We start from the raw sequence: 12,492 nt of genomic DNA on the forward strand, positions 1-12,492 counted from the left end.
AATTAAGTTGTTTTAAAAGTAAAATATTGAGAATTGGGACAATTCTTCTTTAAATGGGGAGTATTGTGGTAAAGCTTTCTAATTTAGTTAATTATTAATTGAGTGAAAATATATTAAGATGCAAAAACAAAGTTTCAAAATCCCACTTTTTAAGATAAAGATACAAATCTTGGAATTTTTTGGCTTGGAGGAAACCTGCTCAATAGCAAATTTCCCGGCTAAATACGGCAGTGTACAGAATAGACGGAGTTAGTTTTTCATATATATACCGCAATTTTTGAGACTGGAAAAAAGACTTTTTGACTTTCCGGGTGAACCTCTGCCCGTTTATTTTCTCATTAGAAATACCTTGGGATTTTGTCGGATCATTGTAAGTGTCTGTATCTTATTATATATTTTTGCAGTTTTTGAGACTTGTGGTCTACTTGGTGCAGCCAGTCCCAGTAGCATATTTATATATGTAATGATAATGTATAAATTAAATATAAGTGTTGTGTTTTAGACAACCTCTCAAAGATCTACCTTTAGCACCTCGAATATAACCAGTCGGTACGCCTCATTAGTTCGGTCATAGCCTAAGGCACGCTACCAAAGTTTAATTACCTTAGGGCGAGAGTTTATCTCCCCTATAAAGGGAGAATAAAGGCATCTACGATTAAAACACCTAAATACCACAAATAACACTTCACAACATTGTCATATGTATATGACAATATTTTTCCCCTGAATTCATGGAAAATAAAAAAAAGTTGTGTTTACTTTAAATCATAACTTTTTACTAGTTTTTAATAGATTTCAGAAAATTTACTAGATCCTTTAAATTTACTAGAATTTTTTTTACTATCTCTAGTAAAATCCTACTGACGGTGGCAACCCTGCTAGTGGTACAGCAGGTTTGCCACTCGATAATTAACAGTGTAACTCAGGATCTCTTAAAAGTGCTACCACTACATAAAAAGTACTGCCCCTCAGAAAATCTGCCGTGTGCACGCGCATCACGAAACACATTTTAAGAAGCACATCTTATTTAAGCACAATAATTTCTCTTTGGTTTATCATTTAAGCCAGAATTAATTTTTTTTATTTCTCAATAGCTAGTTCTCCTCAACTGGCTTCTGATATGACAGAGCAGGGCAACTTGTATGGGACGCAACTACAAGCAAAACTTATCATATCTTGATGTTCACTTTTAACGGTCCATTATTGCCGATTGTGGTAATATGATACGATACGGATTTATTATGTCAAATAACAAGAATTAAATAAGACGCAATATAATTCAAATAATCACTCTTCCTAGTCACTTACTTATTAAAGTGAGACATAAAATACTGTCGAAAAGACAATCTTTATCGATTGGTAGCCACGGGCTTACATGGCTCGGATTTATTCTGGTGCCTTGTATTACACCCTGTTCTTGCCGGTTCAGGGAGTAAATATCGATGCCTGCTTGACTCCAAAAGCTTCTGTTCAAAGGTCATTGTAAGCTGGTGTCGCCTGGCATCAAGTCCATCTAGGCCTAGGATTTTAAGGCTATCATCATAATTCATGGATTCTGGACCTAATATCACACGGGTAGCTCGTTCATGCACATTTTCAAGGTCGTTTCTTTGCTCTTTACTTAGCCCCGAATACCACACAGGACAAGCATACTCTAAAATGTCTGACTGTAAAGTTTATAGAAATTCAACAGTGAAAAACGACTAAAACCGAATCACCGAATTGTGACTAGATTACGCACCACTAAATTCGCCTTCTTAGTACAATTATTTACATGATCCATCCATGAGATTTTTGAGTTAAAAGTCACACCTAAAATTGTCATATTATTTACATTTGGCACATTTATATTACTTTGACTAGGAACTTTTTTTTCAAAAACGAGACTCTCATAAAAACTGACTTTTTCCTATTAATTGAAAGCCGTTTTTCTTCACTGTCATCCTCCAAACGGCGAATTATGCTATCCGTACAAATCGTGGATCCTAGCTTATGAAGTATCATCAATGACAAATCACAAGGGGCTACTTCTGCTTTTAAAATTTAACCAAATCAAATTAGCGTAAGTGTATCCAAGCTATTAAATAAAGTCAGCAGATTTTTTTTGCGAATAGAATCAAGTTTTCCATTTCTGATCAACTAGAGGAGGTATGAAACCAAATTATTCACTACTATTTGTGCCCAGATTTTGAAAGGGGTGTATGGTGCTAAAAATTGCTGAAAATTTTTCCCCAGCATACAGATAGCAGCCCAAACTATAAAATCTTAAAAAAACGAAAAGATTTAAAGCATTATGTTCTTTTTCCCTGAAAAGACTATGCCATATAAAATGAACAGAAATTAATCAAAAAAAAACTTTTTCCACAAAATAAGTGTTTCAAAGAAAAGTAAAGAACTCAATTAAACCAAAAATGAGCAAAAATAAAATCAAATAATCTACCAAGCATGACTACCACAAATCAGCATCGATAAATAAATGATAACCAGAACGAACAGAAATTACAATAAATAACCGAGTCAAACTCAAAACGAGCAGAAATTAACATGAGTTGGGTTCGAAACCCCTATACCTTCCCAAGGCCACAACATAATTTGCACTTTACTGAAAAATACAAATGAATGTGCATTGTCAGTTTAATATACATATACTTGTACTTAGTAATCAAAGTGTTAATATCATTTGATTTATTAAATTTATAAAAGTAAAAACACTAATATTTTCTCAGTAAAGTGCAAATTATTTTCTGGCCTTGGGAAGGCATAGGGGTTTTGAGGCCAATTCATGTTAATTTCTGCTCGTTTTAAGTTTGATTCGGTTATTTATTTCAATTTCTGTCCGTTTTAGGTTTAGTTTATTTATCGATGCTGATTTGTGGTAGTTCCACGCTTGGTAGATTATTGGATTTAATTTTTTTCTCATTTTTGGTTTAATGGAGTTCTTTACTTGTCTTTGAAAAACTTATTTTGCGGAAATTTTTTTTTAAATTAATTGCTGATAAAAGATAAGAACAAGAAATTAACCAATCATAATGAAATAAAGATTAATTATTATTATTATTATTATTCATTATTATTCATTTATTGCCCGTACAAAAGGTACAGTAGACGTAGTAATCACTAAAGGAAACAAAAAGAAGAAAAAGAAGGACACAAACACACATTAAAAATTCAAATACATGACAAAAAAAACTCTTCATTACGTTAATACGAACAATGATGTTAGCGTAAGGATGATAAAAGTTTCTTTTAAAACGAGAGAAAGATTTATTAATACTAATACTATTATTATTATTATTCATTTATTACCCGTCAAAAAAAAAGATACATATATGGAATAATCACTAAAATGACCAAAAAAAATTGAGAGAGAAAAAAAATTCATTACATACATGACATTAATAAAAAAAAACTATTGTGAACAAATTGGTGACCATGGATGATTAAACTTACTTTGAAAACGGGATAGAGATTTATCAATGCTAATATTAGGGTCAGCTAGCCTATGACAAATGAATAATTTTACGGTTTTTTGTCCAAGGGAATGTAGAAGATATTTAGCAAATCTGAAGAAGACTGATCGTAGGTGCTTTGTATCTGTAACTGTAAAGAATTTCCAGAAAGGAGTAATGTAAAGAAGATGTGGAAGGGCTGTGGCGTTGTAAATAGATGCTAGAAGGTAACGATTGAAACGTAGTTTACTTTTTACGATTACAGCTTAAGAAATGCTGATTTTTGCTCAACGTGAGAAATCAGCAAACGACGTGTGTGGCCTATAGATGTGCCAATTGGAAGGCCCAGGTATGTAATGTGTTCTGCGGGTTTAACAAGAGAACCGTCCAGATTTAGAAGAGAAGTAGAGGGATTTCGCCAATTGAAAAGGATAACTTCGGATTTCTCAGGATTAAAAGACAGGCCGATTTTTGAATGTTCATCTTTGAGGATTTTGAAATTCTGCTCAATGCGCTGGATCATACTACTGAGATTCAAGATGTCATCAGCATAAAAAATAAGAGACATATCGATTTTCCCAAGAATGCATGAAGGAAGACACTTTGCCTGAGCATTCAGGACACTATTATTGAACAGGGTTGGGGAAGTGATAGCTCCCTGTCTAGTCCCTTTCTTAACAAGGATGGGGTACTGAGGAATCACAAGCATATTCGAGGCATTCAAAGAGTTCGGCCTCACACGAGAATTAATGCAATTATATTGGGATTGATGAAGAGCCGATTGCAAGGGAAAGCGGGATGGAAGTTTTAAACACACTCTTAGATTCCTATATAAATCCCTGAGAACACGGAAAACTGATGGGTTTACGCCTCGCCTTGCCCAATGAAGAAGCATGAACGAATGAATTAAGGAATCGAACGACACGTTTAAAGTCATGTCCGGCGAGGATCATCACTTTCTCCCAAAAATTCAGCGTCGGCAAGGGCAGTAAAAACTGCTGTAAGAGCATGAGAACAGCCAAGATTAGTCTGAAAACCGAACTGATATGGGGAAACGTGACATTTCTGTCTTAACTCATCAAGAAACAGAAGCTTGAAAAGTTTGTATATTCGTAGTAGAGACGGGACGGGAAGAGGAACATTGCAGCTCAGATTTCCCTTTTTTGGGAATCGGAGTCAGATCACCAATGCAGAACGAGGATGGAACAATACCTGTAACAAATATCATTTCCATGAGAAGGCTGAGGTGACGCACCAATAGATAACTTCCAATAATGATGTGTAGAGTGCTCACCTTATTTATCCCACAAGAAGCTTTCTTTTTAAGTTGGGATATGGCTTTTATAACAGCGTTACAAGTAACAACAAAATCAAGGTCAGGAGATTCATCAATGAAATTACAGAGCTCGTCACAAAATTGTGACTCTAAAACAGGATCAGGCTCAGAAAATTCATTTGAAAAACAGGATATCCATTCAGACAATGGAATGTCATTCGGGTCTGGCAAATTGGAGGAGATAGTACGAGGTAATAGCTTCCACAGTAGATCAGGTGAATTTTTGACCTTCTCGGAATAAAGTGTCTGCATTTTAGATCGATGAAGGGCAAGTTCCTAAGCAAAAAATTTTTTTGACAATTTTCTCAGTTCATTGACTATTCCTTGACGGGGCATAGGCAATCTCTCCATAATTTGTATCAAAATTTAGCACGATCACAAACTTCAGACAGCGCTAGATTTTCTGATAACCCGGGAACTTGGGTACCAACAAGTATTTTTTTAAGAGGAACTGCGCTTTTTCAGCACACAAAAGTGCATGGCAGATTTCTGCGGAAAAGATATCAAAAGTTAATCTAACCTCATTAATGTCTTTATTAGAAGACTTTTGCAGAAAATGAAATGGAACCCGGATCTTGTTTAGGATGCTATCTGAACTTTCGATGAACTGAGATGCATCAATTTTATTCCAATCACGAGAAGTATACCACTTGTGCCGGTGAACAGTATGAGCCTGTAACACTGGAATCTGAGAAGCTTCTCGCTTAAAACTAGAATCAATAGGAAGGTGGTCTGAAACTTGAAATTTGGAAACTACCTCAACACAAGGTATATCAAGGTTATATGACACAACATGGTCAAGGTTAGATGTTCAAGATGAAGAATGAATGTAAGTAAACTGAGCAGATTTTGTTGAACTTTAAAATCATCACCAAATATTCCTAATAGTAAAGAAGCACGGATAGAAGCTGAAGATAACCTGCAATTAAAATCACAATTAAAATCACCTACGATCAAACACGGGATTTTCAGTTTAAGGACATCATGAAGACAAGAGCTAAGTTTACTAACTGCTAAAGCAAAATCTCTCTCCGAATCTTCATCTTTGTAATCTGTGGGTAAATACACATTTATTTTTACGCACTCACAAAGTTGAACAGCTAAAAAGCTATAACTAGAAAAGATAACGCTAGAATTAGTATTCGAGGCTACATAAGTAGCAATACTACCAGACGCTCTGCCTTTAGAAGCACTACATTTAACTGGAACCGAAAAAGTTTTGGAGGTGGCACTAATGTCAAGTACACTAAGGCAGGAAATGTTGTCAGGAAAGTTGGTCAGGAAATGTTACTGCAAACACAGAATATCATGATTATGAAGTATATTTTCAAGAATAGGTCTTTTTTTTATAAGACCACAATTAATGTTCTAAAAGAGAAAACGAATATCCATTTATCTACTTAGCTGCCCGTTTATCGGTTTGAGTGTTGCCAGGGCATTTGTTACTGTAACAGGTGTGATTAGACTCTTTAAATTTAATGCAAAACATGTTCCGAACACATGGATTATCCCTGGTGGAAGAGTGTTCTTACAATCAGCAGCAAGATGTTCTTTTTGATGGCAACTGAAACACTGTCTAGGTATGAATATGAAATTCTGGACAGATAACTTTTCATAACCCACCTTCACAGAATTTTTCAGAAAGGAATGGAGATCACTCCGTTGTTCAAAATAAATCTTGTAGACACGTGACTCTCCACACTACAAAGCTTTGACACACTTTGGAATAATTTTCTCTAGATTTTTTCATTCATTTCTGTCGGTACGCCTTTTATTACACCGATGAAGGCGGGAGATTTAACAGAGGCTAAAAGGCCAGGTTGTAACTTTTTCATCTGGTTAGCAATTGAGGAGGCAGCGGGTTTACTTTTTACGACAAATTTCCATTCTGATGAAGAACGTTTCACCTCTGAAATATCATTTGCAGCTTCAGGACATATTTTATCAAGAATATCTTTCCTTAATAGTGGAGATAAAAGATTGGACGGTTAATTTTTAACACAACAGCATATGTAGGAGGATTGGATTGGTCCTTGATGCAAGACGACTGAGCGGAAGAGGGCCAGGCAGAAGTTGCCTGTACTGCGAGATGTTGCTTATTTAGCTCAGACGAACTGTCAATTTTACGGGAAAGTTCATTCACGCGACAGGTTAACGTTGCAACGATCGCTTCACCAACTGTTGGAATTTCACACAGTGAGTATATTATGAATTTCGGGATCTTACGTTTTTCTTTAGATGCCGTAGATAACCACTTACAAATGTCAAGGACATTTTTATCGTCTTTTTGGCATCTAATTAAGTGTGTTCCAATTTCTAGCGCCTGATGTAAAACCTCCTTTGCCTTTAGAATGGTTTCATGACTGAAAAGGCTTGTCGACTTAGCAATTATTGTCTTTACTTTGATACCATCGATCATCGATCGAGAAATAAAATTCAATATTGGATTTAAAATAATATCCGAATCGTCCATTATTTCATATTTGCCCCTACGGTAATAATATTCAATAGATAAAAATAAACTCCAAATCAATGCCAAAAACCGTCGCCAATATAAACTCAATCCAATCAAGCAGGCCGTGACGTCACAGTGGAGTTATAGCTTTGTAATCCGAGAAATTGCTTTCAAGGTCACTGAATTAATGAGATTTCAAAATCTAAAAAGATAATCTCGAACTGAATCTAGGTCAGGAATTACGATTACTTTCATTCCTTATGAAATATATTTGGGTTGCGCAATAAATTATCCTTTTTGTAACTTCAAATATAATCCAATTACGAATGCTATTTATTTGGTTAGATGTTCACAGCACGGGAGCTGAACAAGAACTGTACAATAATACAAAAAATAATGACTATTTGCATCATTTGCTCTTTATTAACAACAATATATATGAAAAAATATTTTCTTTTACACTTATGACATAGAAAATCAAACTAGATTAACGCTAATATTATTCTTGAATTGCTAAACGTTCAGCAATTAATATAATTATATCTAATATTCAGTTTATTTTTATTAATTCTTTTCAAGGACAGTTCAAGATACAAATGGTTTTTAATAATACGCAAATGAGGCCATAGGCCTTAGACTTTTAATGCTAAAGGGACGGGAAAGAGACAATAGTCAAACTCCTGTTTGCAGTGATTTTTGTTTCTTTTGATTTTGACTCGAGTATTGAATTTAATTCTTAGTTCTTTTAAGATTTATTTATTCGTTCATATTAGTACTTGTTATATACTTGTTTGTTTATTTAATTTATGTTCGCTTTGGGTTTCATTTATTTTTTAGTAGTTTCTGGTCGTTTTGAGTTGGAAGATTTATTGGAACTTATTTTTGTTGGTCTTAAGTTTAACATGGCTCTTTAATTTTCTTTGAAAAACTTCTTTTATGGGAATTTTTTAATTAATAATAACAATACATTGAATTTTTATGGCTATTTATTACGAAACCTTATGGTCCTTCTTAATTACTACATGCGAACAATTGGCGAGTTGCATAATTTATACCCCCCTAACCTGAAGGCTGGGGAGGGGGTTGTGACACGCCAAGAGGCATAGTTATTGAACGATTTTAACTATGCTGAACAAAATGGCAATCTCAAAACTCTAATTGGATGTCTCTGGGGAAAAAGTGCATGAGTTGTTGAACTGGTTGCCCTTCAAACACTTTCGACTCTTAAAAAGGCCATTAGAACTGTCAATTTCCAATCGAATGAGCCCTTTCCGAAGTTTTTACGTCAACCCCTACCATGCGAAATGCCTTGGGGAAAAGAAACATTGTGCTCACTTTTCTCTTTATTTAGGCAGTGCTATGGCACCACCTATTGCACTAAATTTGACTCTGACCTCCCCTCATCGGGAGTAACATAGATACATAAATGTATATATAAGCTTCTTTTATTTTAAAGTATTGTTCTTTAAAAATAAATTTTGAGTTAAGGTGTCAGGCTTCAGGGAGAAGTTGCTCTCCTCAAATTTACATTAACGCCTAATTTTTCATAAAATACAACTCTAGTAGAAGAAAAGCAATTGGAATGGAATAAAAAACATTTTTTACCTTTCCCCCTAAGCTGAAATTTAGTTTCTTCAAAATTCTTGTCAAAACTAAAATAAGCCTGCATAATTGAAGCATCCACAGGAAACTTTCAGTTTTCTTTAATGTATCTTTATCTTTATAGTATTATATGGCTCATTTTTAGTTTTTATTGTCATTTTCACTTGATTTGGGAAAATTGGCACCAACTTTGCCTTCTTTATTACATAGCTTGTTTTTCTGGTTTATTTTCGTCGAGTGACAACTCTGGTTTCGGCTACTTTCATGATCATTTCAAAAATAACAATTTATATAAAATAGCCTATAAATTGTGTTCATAATTATATTTTGAACGATTTTTGAAATTTTCACAAGTGGAAAATGAGTCTCAATTCAATGAAATTTGGGTTTATTGGTGCTGGAAATATGGCTCAAGCCCTTGGGAAAGGGCTTCTTGCAAAAGGTTTCAACTAGCCTACTCTTGTTGTTTAGGCTAGAATTTCAGAGATATCTCAGGTCTACCCTTTGATAAAGTAGGCCAAGATATGGTAAAATTCTACTTTAGCTACTTTTGACTATCTTGGAAAGGGGTTAGGTTAAGAAAATGAAACTTTCAGGGATGGGTCTACAGGCTAAAGTATGTCCTGGGAAGATATTTTGAAGTACCCACCTCCACTCCTCCTCCCTCTAGAGGGTCCTGACCTTTGATGACCTTTAAAAATATGTAAGTTATAGAAGTGAAACCTTGCAGAATAGATCTTCTGCTTAAATGAAGTACAACAAAATTGTTTTCAGCTTCACAACTTTGCTCAATCCCAATTTATAAGGTTTTAAAGATATGCAAATATGTTTCCTAAATTTTGGAAATAAACTATTTATGCAAATTGCAGGACCCTCTAGAGAGAGAAGGAGTGGAGGTAGGCACTTCAAAATACCTTCCCAAGACATACTTTAGCCTGTAGACTCATCCCTGAAAGTCTCATTTTCCTAACCTAACCCCTTCCCAAGATAGCCAAAAGTAGCTAAAGTAGAATTTTACCTAAGATATTTCCAGTTATGACAATTGCTACTGTTGTATTTATATCCCATCTCCCTGTTAATGCCTCAATAGCCTAGGCCTACCACACAGGTAAATATATTGCCTAAATGATTCCATTGCTGACACAGGGAAAAGTTCAACACACTACTTGATATCTTTCATATGCACTTTCTAAACAATGGTGTAATTTTGTCAAAATCCTAGGGAGGGTGGGGGGAGTTGGAGCCAATATTCCCAAATCAAGTGATATGAGTCTTGATAACTATGGATACATGAAAAAAATTGAATTTTGATGCTTATTCAAAATATATAAAATTCATCAAGCTTAATGCTACCTATAAAAATTTAGGCCTACTGGCCAGGGAAAATTTGTCCAATTTTGGAAAAAAGGAGAAAACATCCTTAAACTATCAAGTGACTACTAAAAATCACTCCATCAGATTCAGCATATCAGAGAATCCTACAGTAGGGGTTTCAAGCTCTTAGGCCTATATACTAAAATGTGGAATTTTGCATTTTTGCCAGAAGCAAGATCATGGATGCACTTTTATTTGTTTGTTTTCCCCAGGGATGATTGTATCAAACCAGTGATCTATAAGATTAAGAGAGGGCGCATTTGATTAGAAATCAGGGTAAATATATACCAAATCATATTATTGAGTTAGGAATAAAGTGAATACACCATTTGATGCCTTTTTTTATGCTGATTATGAATATAATAATCATTTCTATCGGAAATGATTTTCAGCCCCCCCCTATAACCTAACCCCCACCCCCATATGTGCAAATATATATCCTGAATTGACATATATAGGGGAGGGGTCTAAAATTCATTGATGATAGAAATGGTTGTTATATTTGTAATCAGCATACAAAAGGCATCAAATGGGTATATTCACTTTATTTGAAACTTGATCATATGATTTGGTATATATTTACCAAAATCAGAAGTTCTAGTCCCCTTTTTAATTAACCAAAAATATTAGAGGGCAGCTAGCCCCCTCCCATGCCCCCTTTTCCCCCAAAGTAGTCCAATCAAAATTTTGAGATAGCCATTTTGTTCAGCATTTTTGAAAAATCTAATAACTATGTCTTTGAGGATGGATTGATCCCTACATGGCCCCAGGGGAAGGGCTCCAAGTTATGAACTTTGCCCATTGTTTACATACATTATTGGCTATTGGGAAATATACATATATTTTTTTTTTTTGGGGGGGGGAGGGTCATGTGGGAGAGGGAAGGAAGGGAAGGGAACTTTCCATGGAGTTGATCTGGATTTCCTGGTATTATTTAAACAATGATCAGAAATCAAATAAAAAAAAACAAGTGTTTTCAAGTGAAAGTATAGAGTAACATTAAAAATTAATACAAACAGAAATTATTATGTATATGAGAGGGTTACCCCCTCCTCAATACCTTGATCTTTACACTAAAGTTTTAGAACTTTGAAAAATGGGGTCTGGGTTTGAGCTAAACTGTAAGAGCAGAAGTAGTGATAGTAGTAGCCCTGAAAGTTTCCACTTAATACTCTCAGTCATTCTGGGGATATTGCTTAGATATCTGATTGTCAATCAGCATATACACAGTGCCTTTTGATTTAGTTTCCAAGCACAATGGGCAAATTGCATAATTGTGGGGGGTTGACATCAAGGCTGTCCCCAGAGGGGGGTTAGGGTTGGAACCCCTCCCAAAAAGTCTTTTTGACTTGTAAACACGTAACATAATATGGATATAAACAAATTTTGTATATATTTTTGAGTTTTTTTTGTGTGTAACCCCCCCCCCCCCAAAAAAAAATCTTTGAGTAAAACCCCCTCCAAAAAATCCTGGTACAGCCTTGGTTTACATACCCAATTTTCTTTGAGACAAAGCTACTCGATTGTTCAACTATGCTGAACAAAATGGATGTCTCTAAATTTTGATTGGGTGTGTTAGGAAAATTAAAGGCTTGTCCTCCAATCACCTTAGACTCTTTAAAAGGTTACTAGAACCTTCAATTAAAAGGTTACAAGAACCTTAAATGAATTGAATGAGCTTTTAAATTGCTTATATGCTTTTTTCAAAACCTGCATGAATATAGTTTTCTCATTTAATTGAAACTCCACCTAAGCATTACCTAAAAGTTTCAACTTAATAGCATACCCTTAGCATCATGAGTTACATTAATCATAGCAGTAGTATTAATGGTATACACATAGTGCTCTCTGTCTAGTTCACAATATACCCTAACTAACCCTGAAAGGTATAACTCAATAATCTAAGCCATTCTTGAGATATTACTTTGTCATCCTTTTGATTTACATACTCATTGTACATTTTGATGCAGTTCAATATCTGCTAAATATTCCTTGAAAGCTTCTCCTTAATAACCCTAGCTTACATAGTAGCAATAATTGTAGCAGAATTAATAACAGTATTGGTATAACACCTTTGGTTTTCTTCAACATCCCCTTCCACACATGCTGAATGTTTCAACTTAATACCATCAACCATTCCTGAAGCATTGCTGATCTGTCCTTTTGACAACCTGTGTGGGCATAGTGTGTTTCGATTTAGTTCAATACAGTTTCAATATTCCCAAAGTTTTTCCCCTTAATGCCCTTAGCTTTAGTAGCAGTAGTATGAGTAGAAA

At 34.8% G+C, this 12,492-nt stretch overlaps 1 protein-coding gene across 3 annotated transcripts in view; it reads left to right on the top strand.

Annotated features, from left to right (window-relative positions):
- The first annotated feature begins 9,097 nt into the window (after window positions 1-9,097).
- LOC148940844 (pyrroline-5-carboxylate reductase 3-like) overlaps window positions 9,098-12,492 on the top strand; it is a 50,190-nt gene continuing 46,795 nt past the window's right edge. For all 3 annotated transcript variants that reach the window (XM_089105690.1, XM_089105691.1, XM_089105692.1), the window contains exon 1: window positions 9,098-9,284. In XM_089105690.1, the coding sequence (XP_088961816.1) occupies window positions 9,203-9,284 (82 nt within the window). In that variant the 5' untranslated portion in view covers window positions 9,098-9,202. The remainder of the gene's footprint in view (window positions 9,285-12,492) is intronic.

The sequence above is a fragment of the Artemia sp. Qi Xiang Cuo genome, chromosome 19 (genome assembly GCF_049724085.1).
Source record: "Artemia sp. Qi Xiang Cuo chromosome 19, ASM4972408v1, whole genome shotgun sequence".
In the NCBI taxonomy this organism is placed as follows: Eukaryota; Metazoa; Arthropoda; class Branchiopoda; order Anostraca; family Artemiidae; genus Artemia; species Artemia sp. Qi Xiang Cuo.